General features: G+C 40.7%; 1 protein-coding gene across 2 annotated transcripts in view; it reads right to left on the bottom strand.

Annotated features, from left to right (window-relative positions):
- The window catches only part of HPSE2 (heparanase 2 (inactive)), a 766,947-nt gene extending 748,471 nt beyond the window's left edge, over positions 1-18,476 (bottom strand). Inside the window, exons 1-2 of one of the 2 annotated variants that reach the window (XM_012439611.2) lie at positions 18,137-18,476; positions 14,867-15,024 (exon numbers count right to left, since the gene is read on the bottom strand). In XM_012439611.2, the coding sequence (XP_012295034.1) occupies positions 14,867-15,024; positions 18,137-18,426 (448 nt within the window). In that variant the 5' untranslated portion in view covers positions 18,427-18,476. The remainder of the gene's footprint in view (positions 1-14,866; positions 15,025-18,136) is intronic. The other variant, XM_012439610.3, reaches the window with a different exon arrangement.
- Positions 18,477-19,472: the final 996 nt, after the last annotated feature.

Below are 19,472 nucleotides of genomic sequence, written 5' to 3'. Positions count from 1 at the left end.
TGTCATCCAGGCGGGAGTGCAGTGACATGATTATGGCTCCCTGCAGCCTCACACTCACGGGCTAAAGCAATCCTCCTACCTCAGCCTCCCGAGTAGCTAGGACTACAGATGTGTGCCACCAAGCCCAGGTAATTTTTTTATTTTTTAGAGATGGAGTCTCCCTATGTTGCCTAGGCTGATCTCAAACACCTGGCTTCAAGCAATCTTCTTGGTTTAACCTCTCAAAGTTCTGTGACTTCAGGCGTTAGCCACTGTGCCTGGCCCCAATATTTTTGAAATGCTCCCCTAGCTAATACTAATGGACAGCTAGAGTTGGAAACCAGTGATTAACTTCTTTCTATAAGCTACTATCAAATGGGACAATTAATAGTACCTGCCTCATAGGGGTTTGAAGACCAAATCTGATCACCTTTGAAAAGTTCTTGGTCCAGTACTTGAGATACTTAAGTGATCAACAAATGGTAGTTATTATAATACCTGGAAACCCAGAAATGAATGCGACAGCAGGAATAAAAAGAATAGACTCAGATGTACTAGTCTGACCCCATTCTACAGGTAGGTAACTGCCACAATCAAAGAATACATTATCTCCAAGGACAAGTTTGCCCCTTACCTGACAATCTGAGTTTCCCTGAAGCTTTCTGAAAGAAACTCACAGTCAGGTAAGGGGCAAACTACCTCTGCAAGGTGTCAGAAAGGCCAGTACCTTCATTTGGAATTTACTGATGGAAGGTGGAGGAGCATGATTTCAGCAAGTCTGTAACACAGGAAATCCCCCTTACCACACCTTCCTGATTTACACTGATTCTTGATACACACCACATGTGACCTCAACTCTCTTTTCCCCTCCCCCTAAGTTTTCAATTGTTCTGTTCCACGTTTAGGTGTTGAAAACTTAAAACCTGTGGTTATAACATCTATGAAAAATTTCATTTTGAAAGCTTGCTAAATTTCAACTTTATTGCCATGAGGAAAACAAAAGAAACAAAAGACCTCAGTCATTCACTGACACAAAAACTCTAAGTGAAGACATTTCATAAGTGTAAGTTCTCTGCTGCAAGTTGCTGAAAATCCTGACCTTTGGACTGTGGTGCCATTCATTTGTTTCTACAAATGGTTCTATGAAACCACAGCACTTATTTTTCTAATAGTTTTAGGTAACATGTTTAGTTTCACCTATGGATTTTAACTTGGCTAAGCCCAGCCTGTAGATCCTTTTGAATCTACATCTCACAGGATTTACCCTAAGTCTACTCTTCCAAGATTTGTAATGGCCAGGCAAATAAGTCCATGATCTGCTTTTCCAACAATTACAAGAAAATAAACACCCAGATGAGAATAACATACCTATCAGGCCACTGAGAGATAACCAAATATTTACCTCAATGGTGATTACATACATTTTTAAAAGTGTGCATGTCTTAGTGACTAAGTCACCAGAAAGCTCAAGTTCTATTTCTACTGCTCTGTTTATTCACTGTAGGCCTCCTCTGCAGTAAAGGAAGCAGACACCTCCTTCCTCTCACTGGGTGCATTGTAATAGCTAATGAATGTCTGCATTTCAAAGGCTTTTAGAATCTTTTGGGAAGCTTCTGAAGTGATTTTGGCATCCCACAGAGTGCTCTCAAATAGTGCTCCTATTCTCCGGACTGGTTTCTAACCACACCTTGGGTATGGTTCCTACCTTAAAGGGGGTCTGGGATTCAAGTCCTAAGTCTCCAAGAATGGCATTCTACAGCCTCTTCAGGAGTCTGTCAATGAAGAACAGTTCAAAAACATGCAAGAATCCAGGAGTAAAGTCACCCTTGCACACCTACAAGCACACATGGCCTCTCCCAGAAACCGCAGACCCACTCTAGCCTCCCAGAGAACCTGTTTCAGATTGGCGCAACCACCCCTAAAACACAAGTACCTATCCCAGTTCACTTCAGTGGAGTGGAGGGATTACTTTCAGCTGTATACTTTCATTTAAGAATGTCATGATTAAAGGATAAGCACTGAGTTCTAATCCCAACTTTTCTATTTAAAAGCCCTGTTACTTTGAGCAACTTCCTTGAGTGTTTTCTCAGTTATAAAATGGAGATGCCAAGTTAAAATAAAATTACTGTACTGTGAAAATCAGATGAGTTTTTTACAGTTTTTAAATATTACAAATGTAAAATATAATTAATTTTCATCTGCAAATGACTGGCTAGGGAGCTATTCAAAAATGGCGACCTTTTGCCTTCTTTAATCTGTTTCTAAGTAAACATTATCCAAGGCATTTAAAAATCTATCTCTGTGGGCTGACTAGTATTCAAATTCACAGAGCAGTTTTAATGAGATGAGTGATATTGAAAGAGAATCAAAAATTCCTTAGCCAGGATTTCTTACAAATGACATAGCGATATACTATCTGAGCCGAAAATCAAAATAATGCATCACTTTCCATCTGCATCCTAAACTTTACAAAGCACTTGTTTTATTAAAGGAAATCATATTTTGATGCATACGGTAAGTTTTGCTATGGTGTGACACTTACCCAAAGAATGTAATACAATTAAAAGAATTAAGATAAATAATGGTGTTTAAAGATAGGTTGGGGGAAAGAATTTATATCAGAGAAATATGATACTATAGCACAAATATTAAACAGATAACTTCTTGTTAACAAAAAAAAAAGTACCACTGAAAGAGAATAACTGGTCGGGCGTGGTGGTTTACCTCTGTAATCCCAGCACTTTGGGAGATCGAGGCAGGCAGATCACCAAGATCAAGAGATTGAGACCATCCTGGCCAACATGGTGAAACAAAACAAAAATTAGCTGGGCGTGGTTGCATACACCTGTAGTCCCAGCTATTCAGGAGGCTGAGGCAGGAGAATAGCTTGAACCTGGGAGGTGGAGGTTGCAGTGAGCCAAGATCTTGCCACTGCACTCCAGCCTGGCAACAGGGCGAGACTCCATGTCAAAAAAGAAAAAAAAAAAAGACAATAATTAAAATAATTAAAATAATTAAAAAAGAAAAAAAAGACAATAATTAAACAACAGTTCCTCTGCATATATTCTTTACCCACTGAAAAACAAACAGTAATTACCGACTAAAATGTTACCTAAACAAGCAAGTTTTACAACAATGGGATTCTATCTATAAACTTTAAAATGTATATATACTTCTGTATACATGGCAAATGATCTGAAAAGACACATGTCAGATTGTTGAAAGTGGCTATGGAGTAGAATTGGGGATAAAACATGAAGGGAGGCTTCCATTTTTTTTTTTTTTTTTGACAGAGTTTCACTCTTGTTGCCCAGGCTGGAGTGCAATGGCATGATCTCAGTTCACTACAACCTCCGCCTCCTAGGTTCAAGCAATTCTCTCACCTCAGCCTCCAGAGTAGCTGGGATTACAAGCACTCACCAATATACCCAGCTAATTTTTGTATTTTTAGTAGAGACGGGATTTCACCATGTTGCCCAGGCTGGTCTCAAACTCCTGACCTCAGATGATCCACCCACCTCGGCCTCCCAAAATGCTGGGATTAAAAGTGTGAGCCACCACACCTGGCCAGCTTTCACTTTTTATTTGATGTACATATTATTTAATGAGTATTCATGTCCCTGCATTACATTGATAATAAAATGAATAAAAAGCATAAATCTGTAAAAGTATGAAGAAGTTAAGCAACAACTAGAAATGGAAGAGAGGTTATTCCCTTTAGCATATTAAGCTACCAAATAAGTGAGAAATAACCAGTCAACAAGTACTTACTGAAGAGCTACTACACAAAAGGCACTTCACTAGATTGTACAAACTGCAGAAATGTTACAATCACTACTCTTACAGTGACCTGTAATCTAGGAGTAGAACCAAGTCTACATGAACATTCACAAAAAAAATCTGAGAACATAAAGCAGAATATGAAAATAGCCACAAGAGTGATTTTTAGATAATAAGTATTTTAGAAACAGGCTCAGTAAGTGTTTCATAAATGAATTAAACACTTTGAGCTAAGATAGTAAAGAATCATAGAAAAGGAGGACAAATTTAAGCAGGGCTTTTTGAAAGATAGGCAGAATTCAGAAATGGGTAGAATGTGGCAGAGGGATGATGGGGTAGAATATTCACAGGGTTAGAAATGAAAAGAATGTCAGAGAGGGTAGAAGTAGCATAACAAAAAGCTGTATCATCTGCTTGTGAATAAACTTAGGTTCCTACAGGGAGGTGGAGAGAAGAGTTGGCCAAGGAGGATAGGCGACTGTAGGGAGCCTTGGAAAGCTCAAAAATTTGAGCTAGCAGACAGGGATGTCCAAGAAGGTTTCTAGCTAGACAGTGACAGGAGGAAAGTGGAGCTTCAGAAAGATTAATCAGACAAGATGGAGAGAGACTGAAGACAGGGAACCCAGCTGAGATGCTACAGAACAGGTGTGAGGTGATGAGTGCCCAAACCAGATGAAAACAATCACAAGGGAAACAACACTAATTATCATGTAGCCCTATTTTCAAGCAAACTTTCAAATCAGACTCCAGCTAATATAAAGGCCTTTTCCTCTTGGGGAAAGGCCTTTGAAGCTGACTTGGTAGAGGATGAGAAACACTGTGCTGTTATGTTGTAAGAGGGGTAATGAAAATCACCAGCTGTAGAGTGAGATTGTCCTGGATTCAACCACAGCTCAGCCATTTACCAGGATAGTTACTTAACCCCTGAAACATTTTGCAGACTATATAACCTCTTTGTTCCTTGATTTCTTCATTTTAAGTGTGTATAGCTGTGTTCTCTACTTGAATTTAACAAAATCTCAGTTCAAACACAAAGATAAGGGAAAGAGGTATGAAGAAAAGGCTTTCTTGAAATCTCACCATTATCAGTTCCCTTTTCTCTCCACAGGACTTCACTAGGCTTAGAACTTCAAGGAAGAATAAGTCAGAGTACGGTTCAGTGTATAAATAAAAAATAATTCTAAAATTGCCCAGTAATTTTTTCAAATAGTCTCAAAATTGTCCAATAATTTTTCAAATATTCTTCTTTCTCTTGGTTCCTGAAATTTCCCTTACATCAATAACACCATTGATCCATTCTTATTATTCCCTTCAATGCATCTGATTCCAAAATATACCTCCTTCCCAGAGAAACTGTAAGTCCTATCCTACATTGGATCAGTTGTTGTTCTACTCCTTCAATATGTCCTAAAATTTGATAATCATTTCTTTCAATTGTTCATGTGTTTTCCTGCAGTTATTGTTCTCTGTTTTACCTAACAACTATTTTGTGTCATAACCCACAAGACCTTTGAATATGTTCATGAGACAATATTCATGGGAATGCCTATGGGACACATTTTTTTAATGCTCCACAATGCTTGGTTTAGGGCTTTTAGAGCCAAACAAATGAATGAATGAATAAACGAGACAATACATAATTAAAAGATTAGACCTCTCTCTTATCTAAGCAATAAGAGTACAGGAATGGGATCTAATCCTGGTTCTACCAACTATTTAATACTTCATAGCAGAGCCTCCATTTAAGCCTGAAGGTTTAATGACTGACATCCCTGGGTCCCTGAAGCACAACTCATTAGCTGGGTAGTCTTGGGCAAGTTACTTAACCACTCTGTGCCTCGGTTTTTCCACGTGTCAAATGGGGTAAACAGTACTTTCCTCAGAGAATTGATGGAAGGATTAATGTATTAATGCAGGTAAATTGCTTAAAACAGTACCTGGCACATAATAAGCATTCAATAACAAGCATTATTATTATTGTTGTGTTATTATTATTATTATTGGACTGCAGAGAAACATTTATTCTTTCATAGTATTTAAGAGATATTGTCCCAAATCTGGGCAATTTTCAGCTTTATAACCTCATATTCCAAACCAAGTGAAAATAAGGTACTAGTTTAACCTCTAATTCCTTCAACACAAACGTATAGATACATACATGCACCCATCTTTTCTAAATACACAGCATATATATTTCGCTCTTCATCATTTGCTACACGAAACCAAAACACATATATTTAGCTTTGTAAATAACGTACTCTGTTTGACTTAATGTGTCTGTTCCATGCAGTGTGATGATGGTTATGTCTGAGTTTTTGTGTGTGTAACAATGGCAGTGTATTTTTATTGTAAATTCCTAAGGACAAAAATGACCTGTTAAAGTCCATCTGGGTACTTGGAATAAATTAGACTGCATATTCGGGAAGAATTTAAAAAAAATTTAGAGAAAGAGGGAAAGATTAATGGGGACTGACTTAGCAGAAGGTTTAATGAAAGATGGAATTTGAGCAGAGCTTTGAAGTACAGGTAAAATTTTTCATTTCAGGGGAAAGGCAGATGTGTGTTCCCCTTGGGTTCCCCAATATCTAGCACTAAGTCTGGCTTATATATAACTAATAATTAAAAAACAATTATTGAATTGAGCAAAATTACACTGTCTTTTACCATACCAAAGTGAACAAAACTGAATGGGATTGAACTCAACTCAATCAGATAATGAAAGCGAAAGGATAAAATAACAAACTTGTACGAGGTATCTAAACCTTGACCAGCACTAATCAATAGTCAAAAAATATGTATATACTTTGCCTAAATGACTGATGGACAAGTTCAGGGAATGAAACACCACATTCTCTCATTCTCATATTCATTCTCTCTCTCTTTCTCTCTTTCTCTCTCTCTCTCTCTCTCATTCTCTCTCTCTCTCTCTCTCTCTCACACACACACACACACAGAGCTCAGAGTTTCCAATCTACTGTCTTATAGACTGAGATAGCTGAAAGCATGATTAAGAAACTAAGAAGCACCCAAATTAAGATTCTTAACATCTAATCCATTTTGATGAATAATTCTCAGAAGAGACTCCTGACTATAGGAGTCCAGACCACATGACCAGCAGACTAAGCAAAACCAGGAAACTTTTTGAAAGAAACTGCTTTTCTTCCACGAGGTCCCTATCCCATCAGTAGGGACTGGGAGAACAGGAGATATAATTAAAATGAATTTGGCAGAAGAATTAAAAATTTGGTATTGGTAACAGTAGTACAGTTGCATTATACAGAAAAATTGATGAATTATCTTTTTCCCCAGTGCCCAAGTGGTAAATTATATAAATGTGGTCAGCACTAAAAGGTTTATTTACTGGCTTTTATGATTCACTGAAATTAATTAAGCTACCTTCACAAGTAATGGACCAATATTTCTTGGTCTCCACCACTTCTAGCAGTATGCACATGGCCACAATGACTACTCTGTGACTAGATATGGTGACTAAATTTTTGTAAGACACAAATTCAAATTTATTGGGATATGGTGAACTGCAGCTCATCCTCAGGGATTGAGTATAAAATTTCAATGGTATTACAAAAATGCATCCATTTTTATTTCAAAAGTCAGAATAAAATAATCGTAAATAAAACTTCATAAATAAATACAAATACATAAAACTTCAGGTCATTACTGACACTTTTTAGTACAATATTAAATTATATCAAATCCTTCTAAAGTTATTGGCAGACAAATTGTGAAATGCCCAAGATGAAGTTAGAATGAAGGCTTTTCTTGGCCCTAAAAGTCTCTAAAAACTGCTTTTGGCTACTGCTGCTGAAGTGACAAGAGGTCAGTAGTAAGTAATTTGACAATTACACCTGGGCCCCATTAATCTTCCCAGCTTCAGTGTCAAACGGAAACCTGAAACTGGAAGCCTACTCAATGAGTAAATAAATGAATATTATAAAATACTAGCCTGTTCTTATTCTACAAAAGTAAGAAGAGTGACATAAAAATAATCAAGCAAATTTTAAGACCTTTTACTTTATAAACCTTGCAATGTAAGAATCTAATTAATAATTCAATTTTAATATCTGTCTTTTAAGCATGCTTTGTAACTCAAACCTTGACAAATGCAGTTATTATAACACAGTTTAGTTAGAGGGAGGGGATGAATGTGTCTAGTGATTTGGAAAAGGAAGATAGGAGAGACCAAGTGTCATGGAAGCCCCCTGTTGAAAATATGTCCTTCCCTTCTCCAATGGAGTAAAATAAGTTATAATAGCCTCTTTTCTCCTACAGGGCCAATTCCATTTTACTGTCCCTAAATTTCAAGATTCCCATAATCTGATCTGGATTTACCCAACCAACCTTTTCTCTCATACATGTACTTTCTTTTTCTTCTTCAATTACATATTTTGCAGTTAAAAAAAAGAGATTAGAATGTATTAAAACCCAATTTTGACATAATTCTAGCAATACGAACTTTGCTTGGGACAATTTCTAATGTACTTTATTTTTTATATATTTTCTTTAATTATAAACATTTCTAAATTAACAAAAACATGTAGATAGGCTTCTGTAAAAGAGACTTTGACATGGTTCTAGCACATGAACTAAGATAATTTCTAACATACTTTCTATGTAGCCAGGGCAGTCTCCTTCCTATCCAAATATATAAAAGGATTTGCCTCATGCTCCTTCCCTTGAGTTATGTATCTTCTCTTCTTGTCTCTAGCTCTCCAAGGTCAATCTATCTATCTAACTCCCACCTAAATCTCACCAGCATTCAACTCTACTTTTTTTCTTATACCCTAGCAAACTATTATATTCCACTTAGCGCTTCATTCTAAATTGTCTTTTTGTTACTCTTCAGTTTTATCAGTGTTAATATTACCTCACCAACTACACTATCGGTTCATTGACAGCAGGACATAGCCTCTTTTGAAGAATACAAGTCAGGTATCTTGTAGAGTATCCTTCAGTTTGACTTTGACTAATGTTCTCTCATGTTTACTGAGAGTTACTATCTTATCATATCATATCAGAGAATAATACATTATATCAATATGACTTATTTGTTGATGTTAACCTTAGTCACTGTTAAAATTATGTCTGTCAGTTTCTCCCATGAAAAATTACTACTTTCCCCTTTGGAGACTCTCTTCTTTAAATCCAACTCACACTCAAGGAAAGAAGAATTAAGTTCCACTTCCCAGAAATGGAGAATTTGTAGACATATATTAAAACCACCACAATAATTAGTTAATAAATATTATGAGGGAGATGCTTTAAGGCTATGCAAATATCCTCTTTTAAAGTTCCACCCACTAAGTTCAACATTTAATTAGTGTATCTTGCCTAAAGCAATTATTACTGTTGTGTTATAATGGTGATTTCGGATAGCATCTTTTATTTATTTTACATTCTGCCATTCTTTGTCTAGCATGAAACTAAACAAAGAGTAGATAATCAGTAAATACTTGTTAAATGTAACAGAATTTCAAAAACATCATGTGAAATAAAATGGGATAATAGAAGGTGGATAAGTTCAAAGCAAATATATATTTTGGCAGTTGTGGTGTTCTTACACCATATGTCTTGATTGATGGGCTGGGATTAGAAAGACAAAGAATTAACTACTTCACCTGTGGGAAAACTTCCTAGAGAAAAGAGAATACTAATAGTTACACAGTGTCTTAGAGTTTACAAAGGATACACACATTCATCATTTAGAATTTAGAAGCTCTCCAAAGAGAAGAATCTTCAGGAGATAAAGATAAAAGATATTTGAAAATTGTGAAAAGGCACTGTTACACCAGGAATTGAAAAATCAGGGATAGAAATTACATTTAAGCTAACAAAGAAAAGCAAAAGTAAAGGCAAGGAAGAAACCGATTCAATTTTTTTAAATGTAGTTCTAGTGCAAGGCTTTAAACTGGGTGATAAAATTAATTTGACGCATAGCATAAAACCAAGACAACTTAGAAAACCAAAAATTAAGAGTATATGGTTAAAATCATGAAGAATGTCATTAAAACATAAGCATCAAGAATGGACTGCATGGGAATATGTGTTGAAGGTGTAAAATGAATAGAGTCTTCACGTATACCTTCACTCATTACTTCACTGGCCACCTCCTTTTCCCCAGGGCCTTTCACAGTGCTTTAACCTACTATACACCCAAGAAAATTTGCTGAAGATCTACCATGTGTCATAAGGCTACATATTGTAGATATACAATAATTAGATATGATACCTTCCTATAAAGAATTTGCATTCTAGTTGGAAAGGTAAAATATAAATATATATTTAAAGTTAAATATATATATAATATATAGTTAAAATATTTTATATATGTATATAAAGTTAAATGGCAGAACAAGGCAGAAGGAGCCAAAAGAAAAGCATAAAGAGTAAAAGCTACAGCAGTCCAGAGAAGGAATAGAGAAAGAAGAGATCACTTTGGAATGACCTGTTCAAGAACAGTTTTGTGCAAGTAAGAACATTTGCAGTAGACCTTCAAAAACTAGGTGGGATGGGGTAAGCTCTGACTTGAGCCAGGAGAAAGACATTCAAGGCATATTCATATACTAATGAACAAAGGTATGGGGTTGAGATAATGAAGGTGCTTTAAGGAGACAGTGAACAATCAAGTAAGTAGGGCTGTAACAAAAGGTATATGGAAACACAGGGTAGTAAAAGTAAGCTGAGACTGAAATGTGAAAGGTTTTGAATGCCAAGTTGAGGAGTTTGAACATATTATGCAAGCAATCCAAAAATAACCAAGGTTTTTGGGCAAAAGAGTAACATAATGAATATGACATTTTAGAAATATTAAGCTGGCTTTTGATGTACATTAAAAAATGGCGTATGTCTTCATTAAAGATACAGTTATTGTCATAAAAAATGCATACAAATAAAGCACATTGAATATAATACAAAGAGGGGAAGACGGGGAAAAAAATAAACTTACAAACAGAAGAATAACCCAAGATTTCTTTGTTGAGAGTAAGTAAAGCATAACATTACATAGACCAGAAAGGAAGTTAGGCAACGGTAAGATTCCTGGGGTATAAAGAACAACTCTATTTTTACGTCTTCCATCAATACTATGTGTGTGTGGAATTCAAGGTACCTAAGCATAGAGCAGAATAGTTAACTGCATTAAAGGAGTAACCAGTGAAGCTCCCAAAGTGATACATAAACAGTGGTTTTACAAAGTTAGAGAAAATACAGTTGCATTAATATGCTTCAAAAGTATTTGGAAAACAGAAGCCACATGAGTTGTTAATTGCATTATTAATTTGGGGGAAAAAAGGGTGACAACAAAATCACATCAGGGGCCAGACACAGTGGCTCGTGTCTGTAATCCCAGCACTTTGGGAGGCAGAGTTGAGCAAATCACTTGAGGTCAGGAGTTTGAGACCAGTCTGGCCAACATGGCAAAACCCCATCTCTACTAAAAATACAAAAATTGGCCAGGTGTAGTGGCTCACACCTGTAATCCCAGAACTTTGCGAGGCCGAGGCAGGCAGATCACGAAGTCAGGAGATTGAGACCATCCTGGCTAACAAGGTAAAACCCCATCTCTACTAAAAAAAAAACACACACAAAAAATAGCGGGGCATGGTGGCACCTGTAGTCCCAGCTATTCAGGAGACTGAGGCAGGAGAATTGCTTGAACCAGGAGATAGAGGTGACAGTGAGCCAAGATCGTGCCACTGCACTTAGCCTGGGCAACAAAGCAAGACTCTGTCCCAAAAAAAATTAGCCAGGCACGGTGGTGCACACCTGTAATTCTAGCTACTCAAGAGGTTGAGGCATGAAAATCGCTAGAACCCAGGAGGCAGAGATTGCAGTGAACCAAGATTGTGCCATTGCCCTCCAGCCTAGGCAACAGAGCAAGACTCCATCTAGGAAAAAAAAAATCACGTCAGGGTAGCAATATAAATGGATTAACCAGAAAAGTGGAGGCTTTTTGCTCAAAGCTGCAACTATCCATTCATTTTAATATCAGCACATAACAAAAGCCACCTTTGGTTCTCACCTCTGTTCCTTAAAGATAATTCTCCCTACATTCTCTCAATCCTCTCAAATAATTTCATAAATCTACCTTCTGCCTTCTGTATAAACTTTAGTCTCATAAAATATTACTCACACCTCAATCCCACTTTAAAACATTAAATATATGTTATAAATTTGCTGAAGTTGCCTTTAATGAAGTACCTTTAAAGGTACTATAAGAAAGTACCTTTCTTATAGTGTTGTGCAGTCAAAAAAATAACTTACAAACATTACCTCTTAGAACCTTCAGAGAAGCAACGCACAGCATGTAATTATCATCATCCACATGCTATAAACAGTAAGCCCGGGGTCACACATTCATAAATGATAGGACCAGGCCTGCAATGCAAACTTTCTAAGTCCAGATTCCATTTTCTCTTCACTGTGTCATTGAGTTTCATAACATGCCAGTAGGTATATCTAATTACTCAAAATGTATGTTGTTATTCTGTACTATGTTTAAGTAAATACATCTTTTAATAAGATGCCTTTATGCCCAAGTGCTTACTACAGGACCATTTACTAAGAAGGCTTAATTATTTTAAGATGCTCATAATGATAACAGTTATCACTAGATGAAAAGGCACAATGGAAGCATAATATTTGCAAAATTGCTGAGACTACACTAAGAACATTTTGCCCTGAATTCTGCAATACAACACACAACAACAAAGACAGTACGGGTAATTTAAGGACATGTGAGCTTCAAAGGGCAGAAATAGGACATTCTCATTCTCTTTAACTCAGTTAAGCCTCAAATACTGATATAGTTCAGAGCATCTTATTACTAGGAAAACATAAATCAAAAGGAGTTCAACTAGGAGCAATAAAACAGATTAGTGTCTGGAAGGACTGACTTTAAAGAAAGTTTTAAAAGAATTAGATCCAGGTAGTCAAGATAAAAAACAGCTATGAGGTCATGGAAACTGAACAAATGGCTCTTGAATGTTGACTGGATAAATAAAAAAATTAAAATAAAAATAAATTAAAAATAAAAAACAGCTATGAGGAAACTTTTTTTTAAGCTAATACCCACACCAAAGGCAGAAATTATATCAGAAAAATACAAACAGGAATAACTGTAAATACTTATAAAGGGAAAATTCAGGAGAAATTTCCCAGCAAAAGCTTATGAGATAGAAAAACTCTCTCCCCTAGAAGTGATGAAAACTAAATTTCTAGAGATATTTAATGCCAGGTTGGACAAAACAAGAAAAGGATTCCATATGGAATGATCCTATAGTGGCCCCTGACATGGTAGAAGAACTAAAGATGGCCTCTTAGATCTTTACCATTTATGGTTTTTTAAAATTCTATGAAGTTTTACAGGGCACTGCCTTTTGCCAATTTCTTTTCTCCCTATGATGCCCACTTTCTCCTTTCACAAAGGGAAACAAATTGTAGCCTTCGTTTTAAGCAAATCTCATTATTCTCAGTGTAATACAATCCTAGGTACAAGGCTGGGAGAAATAGACCAGTTTCTAAACTTACAGTGGTCCTTTTCCCCCCAGCAATTCCTGGGGCTCTTACAAGTTTTCTCACAAACTAAAGAGGAAGTAGTTTAAATGGACTGGAAGAAGAGTTATCTCATCAGGAAAACCATTAATATCCTCCCTTCTTACGTGTGATCACAGAGCTGACAGTGACTTTAGGGGCTGGTTCTGGGTCAAATTACCATCAAAGGTGCTGTTAAAGACTATCTTTTACCTTTCAGCATTTATGCTGAGTGACAGCAAAAGTCTACTTGCAATACACACTTTTATAGCAATGACTTTTATCTTTGAAAAGATATAGCCTTAAACACCTACCTGCTTTGGCAAAAGTCATAAAAGAACAAGTCCTAGTCACGCTCCAAACTCAAGAAGTCTCAGCCTTGCCCTCTTTCTCTGTTCTGACACTTTAAAAAAAATGTTCCTCGTCCAACCTGGAAATACATTTCAATACCTCTCCAGAAGTCCAATTTAGTGAAGGCCCAAGAAGACACAGCGCATTTGCTCCTTTAGCTGATTTGTCAGGACAAGATGTAACAAAATTCATAGAGCTCTGAAAACCTGTCCCTGAGCCCTTTGTAAATAAAACTGTAGTTTACTTATGAGAAGGAACAGCAGCCAGGAGATAGCCCTCCAAGAATGGACACTACTGCCTCTTCTATCTAATCTTAACAGTGTCAATAGCTCAAGAAACGCCAATACCATCATGCCCCTTTGAAAGTACATCCCACCACTCAAACAGAAAGTTCATAGATATTAACACCTAACCTTCTAAACAAAAATTTTTCGATAGCATTTTCATTTTTTTATCTACTAAAAATGAGACTGTTCAAACCAAAAAAAGATTGGCCTCTCAGATTGAAATAGGATTTCAAGTATTCAAAGCCCTTCCAACACTTATCTAATCCTGTCAGGAAAGAAAGCTGGCATTTGTAATCCCATTTAAAACAGAAAAAAATGCAACTCTGAGATCAGGCAATCTGAAGAAGAACACACTGTAGAGATTTCCAAACCTTCCTCAATAAGGGACCAGTCTAAAAGGGATTATTCCAGAAAACTTCAGAGTGGGTTTCAGAAACGGCCGAATCCCTTCTGTACCCTTATCCCAGGAAGGCAAGAAATAAGAAAAACAAAAAGGCACTTGTCTAGAATTTTAGCTATGAAATATGACTCTGACTTTTAATAATCTATGAACGTGGCTGAATTGTCTCAAGAAACTGCTGCATCTACAACCCGCAGGACCAGCCTGCCAGCAGCCTGGGCTACCAGCTCGCAACCTCCGAGACAGCTGCCCAGTAAAAGGCCAGCAGCTGGGTGAGGACAACCTGGAGAACCCCTCTTTGCACAATGAGGTCAGGAGTTCCACATTGCAGTGTCCCCTCATCTGAAGCTTCCAACTTTTCAGGCGAGCTGCAACCAGGCTCTCCAAATCTGCCCCAACGCGGGCGCGCAAGCGCGCGCATACACACACACACACACACACACACACACACACACACACACACACACAGCCGGTTCTCGCTTCCGCTCCCTAGATAAAGAATGGTAATCAAGTTTCTCACCATCCTCATAGTTTTTGAGATAGTAATCCGGGCCCGGGCCCCCGCGGCTTTTCGCCGGGTTCCTCAGGTTCTGGAACTGCAGGAAGTCGGTCCTTTTGCCCCCGAAGCGCAGAAAGGCGGGAGAAAGTCCCCTGGCCAGGGTCACTAAGCGCTTGGAGCTGCAGAGGTAGAGAAAAAGAGAGGAAAGTTTCCCGAGACAGGACAAGAGCGCGTGGGCCACGGAAAAGGGCCCTCTTCCCACTCCCTGAGGGCGACCTGGCCGAGGCTAGAGGCTCTGTGCCTGCCGCAGCCCGCAGTCCACGTTGGCCCCTGGCCGCTCCGCAGCGTCTCCCTAGTGCCCCGCGCCCCAGCTCGCCCTCACCGCCCGGCTCCCGGGGCTACGCCTCCCGCTTCCAGGCACTCGCAGCGGTCCCCTCCCGCAGACACCCAGATCCTGATCTCCTAAAGGCTACAGATTGTGTTTGTTCATAGAGTGTTTGTATGGGGTGGAGATGTATGCGCTACGAGCACGGCGCTAAGGCGCAGTTGCCCGGCTTCTGCCACTGCCAGGAAAGCGCTCCGGGCGGAGACGCGCCAGGCGCGCCTACCTCTGGCTTCCGACCATTGCCAAAAACTTTTATGCTGGAAGCCGGCATTGCCTCCTCAGCCCCAGCGGCCCCACAAACCTCCGTGCAGGAGGCGAAACCTGCCTTGTTTCTCTGAGACCAGGCCGGGCGCCTGAGCTCAAGTGGATTCCTACTTTTTACTTTGAATGTCCAAGTTGATTTTCCTTTTTCACTATATTGTAAAAACCGCATTGTTTCCCAAATCCCCGGACGGAGAGATTCCAGGGTAAACCCTTGCCTCTACAGGAACACTTCTTCAATCCTGCACCACCACCACCACCACACACACACACACACACACAGAGAGAGAGAGAGAGAGAGAGAGAGAGAGAGAGAGAGAGAGAGAGAGAGAGAGAGTGTGTAAAGGCAAAGTCTCTTTGGCCTCTGAATAATTCCGCCTGATTTCAGTAAAGGTAACATCCTCCACCCCACCCCAACCCCGAGTTAGACTCCATCTTTCTTCTTCCCCATTTGGGGCCGTTTGGAACCACTAGGGAAAATGAAGCTTCCCGAAATGTGGAACCTGCGCGTTAGGGGATACTAAATAAGCACCAAAACAATAGCATTTACATCTATTTAAGGTCAGGATTTCTATCGATAGGTCTTTTTAAAAGCCAAAGGCTACTGCTTTGGGAAGGAGTAGGGAAGGAGCAATGCAGACACTGATAATGCTAAAGGGAATCAGCTGTTGAGTTCCGGGTTTGTAAATTATTTTTTAATGCTTTGCTGTTTCAGATTCTGAAAACCCAAATCCAAATGGTGACGTTAAAGAGCATCATAAAGGAGGTGGATACGAGACAGAAAAAACAGAGACTCCGCTTTTGGAGAGTTTTTGAGAAGAGACGTGGCTACCCCAGGGTCTCGTAACCAGAAGGGTCGTTAGGCTGAGGTCTCCGGGACCGCGCTCCAGGACAGGCACAGTCAGGGCGTCGCGTGGGCCTCCTATCGCAAAGGAGACGTCCGCGTGAATCCAGTCCTGGGGAAACGGCATTTCCAACAACCTTTCATCCAGAAGCCTGCACAGCCAATGCGAATGCGCTCCGCCAGGGCTTCTCCGAAAAGCTGCCTTCCAGACTCTTTTCAGCGGCAGGAAAGCATTAGGCGACTAGGCTGATTTTTAAAAAGAAGAAAGCAAGCTGGGGGGTGGGGGGGTGGCAGGGGGCGGTCTGTGCAGCTGAAGGAGTTCAATGAAAGTGGGGCAAGCATTGCGGAAAACCCCTGTTGCACCCTACATTCGGAAGAGCTCAGAGACGCGCTCTGCTGCACGGAAGAGCTTTCAAAGAGGAAGCTGGGCCGCGTGGAGCTGGCTGTTCCTCCCCCGCAGCAACCACACCAGCAGGAACCGAAACGGCCTAGGCAAGGGCAGCTACAGCCTCTCAATCCTCCGGCTACCCTTCCTCCTCCTGGAAGGAGCGCTCCACGTGGCGCCTCCCGCTACCTGCCGCGTCCGCAGACCCGACTTGGGCCAGGGGGACAACCCCAAGAGTTGAGAGGCAGGCGCACCTCAAGAGGCAAAACTCGAATTTCGCAAGGAGTGAAAAATATGAAGGACGCACACAGACGCGGCCTTGGGGCAGAGTGGGACTGAGAGCGCTGAGGGCTCTCCGAGGGGAACCCACAGGCTGAGGCTCCAACTTGGAGGGAATTTTTTAAAATTCAACACTTGGATTCGACATTGCAGAGGATTTATTTCTTATTTTACACTGCAACTCTGTCCCTGGTTGGGAAGGGATCGCAGTTGCCTAACTGCCAAACTGCAACAACCCGGGGAGAATGTGAGCCCAATTAGATTACAAGCTCTAGAGCAAAGGGGATCTCAAACCTCCGGGTTTGCTAATCCGCTGGTGCGGGGTTCAGATCTCTAAAGCCTCCCTGGAGTATTTCTGGGACTCTTACCGCTTCCCTTATAATGCTGTGACCCCAGCGAGGATTTTTTTTTTCTTTAAAGAAAAGCTAAACTGTGCAGTTACCGCAGGAGATTTAAGGAGGAGGAACTGGGGGGAGGGGGGCATTCTGTCTATAAAAAGCGCCTTACAAAGTCCTGAAGTCTGGAGATGACAGCGGAGGATATAAAATAAAAAATTTTAACTCTGATCCAACTTGCCCACCACTCAAGCCTCTGCTTAAATTCGTTTTCTCTCTGGGAGTGAGAGAAAACTGCCGAAACGATCTTTCCGTGGAAAATTCCACTTTCGTGCAATCCCCGCTTGAACACTCATAGACACACACACACACAAACACTCCTCTCTCTGTCTCGCAAACACACACAGACACACACACACACCCATTCCTTTCAGGTCTTTGTTGTTTGGGACCTTTTTCTTCGCTTTTGTAACTGCCCTGAACCTCTTGTTTCTTTTTCAGAAGGAGACGGGGAAGCTAATTGTGGATATATGTAAGCACAACATTTTTTCAGTCATAACTGATAAGTTTCTGAAATGCCTTCTGCATTGCAAACATGTGCATCTTAATAGAAAACATTGCTTTTCTCAATCACTAGTTACAGCCTCATAGCACATAATCCAGGAGGAGGAAAACCTCCTTTCTTCTCTTTGAAAGATCTGCTTGACTTATTTTCTTCTTTCCCCTTTGGAATGGGGGATAGGAAGGGGTTGGGGTGGTGTTACTAAAAATTTAAAATGATCCATCGAAGCCCCTGCCTTACCTTAGGAAATCGAGCCAGCCATCATGAATGATGGACGGATCCAGCTGCAGAGAGAGGAAGTTCTCATTGACTGTCCTGACTGGGTTCTTGGTGCTCACATCAAGTAGAATCAGGGTCTTTTCCTTCAAACCTGGAGCTCTGTCTACAGGCAAGGGTCTCCTGTCTCCAGCTTGGGAGGAAAGGGAGAGATGGAGCAACAGAGCCAAGTAGAGAGCCCCCGGGGCTAGGCACGCGGGGGGGCGGGAGTTGCTGGAGGGCATGGCTTCAGGAAAGGCACAGAGCACCCTCATTCAATCCCTCAGATTTAAACCTCTCTTCCTACTGGGTCTCGCTAGTGACTAATTGTCCTTATCTAAAGTGTGTGTCTGTCCGCCTTTTCCCCCCTTTTTTTCCTTCCTCCCACCCCCCCCACTCTCTCTCTTCCCCCCCTCTCTCTCTCTCTTTCGCTCGCTCTTTTTTTTCTTCAGTGTTTTGGTGCTGGTGGAGCGAACTCACGCCCCTAGCCAGCCTTCCCAGTGACTCCTGCCAAGAGAACTCGTACACCGGCACCGCCCCTTTAAGAGATTTCTACTGCAGACATTTTTTAACTTTTTAAAGGTAAGGGGAGGGGGGCAGGCAGGAAGGAGGAGAAAAGGGTGGCGTTGTACCCTCCTAATTTAACCCTCTAGGCTCAGGAAGCAGAGGGAGGAATCCAAACTGTGCTCTTGTACCATCTCGGTACAGACCGAGGCGTCTTGTTTTAACTTCCCTCCCTGCGAGGCTCTGGAGGGCGGTTCAAGCTCCGACTCCGACCCGAAAGCCCCAGCACCAACCCCGGGCACACTGGAGTAGTGTTCCAACCGACAGCGCGCTTGTTTGTCCTGACAGCGTCAGGCACTTCATCTGCTCAGGGCCCTTTTCTGGTTGAAGCAGCAAAGCAAGGGCGATTAAGTTGCAGAGGGATCTTGAGGCGGTGATCCTGTCAAAGCGTAGAGCCCTGAAGGAGATTCCTTGAACAGGAGCCCTGATCTCTGTGACGCGCCGGGTAGCCATACAGAAGCATCCTCTGACCTCGATAGGGCAAAAATGGCCAGAAGGAAAAACACAGTGATCTGGTCAAGCAGTTTCTCCGATCCGAGGGCCAAAAGGGACACGCGCCCTGGTCCAGCAACCGAGGAATAAAGGTCTTGGGGCGTCAATATACGCTGGCTTTGGCCAAATCGAAGCTACCTAGATGGTGCTTGGATAGTCAAGGCGGCTCTGCGTTCATCTGTGCCACTGCTTGGCCACTTTATTCTGCTGTACACACAGGTAGAGTCCCCCCCCAACTCAGCCCCTCTTGGAGGTCAATCCTATA

The sequence above is a fragment of the Aotus nancymaae genome, unplaced genomic scaffold (genome assembly GCF_030222135.1).
Source record: "Aotus nancymaae isolate 86718 unplaced genomic scaffold, 86718_ANA_hifiasm-v0.15.2.pri h1tg000010l, whole genome shotgun sequence".
Classification (NCBI taxonomy): Eukaryota; Metazoa; Chordata; class Mammalia; order Primates; family Aotidae; genus Aotus; species Aotus nancymaae.
Note: the sequence above shows the minus strand (reverse complement) of the source record. Positions and strands in the feature narration are given on the sequence as shown.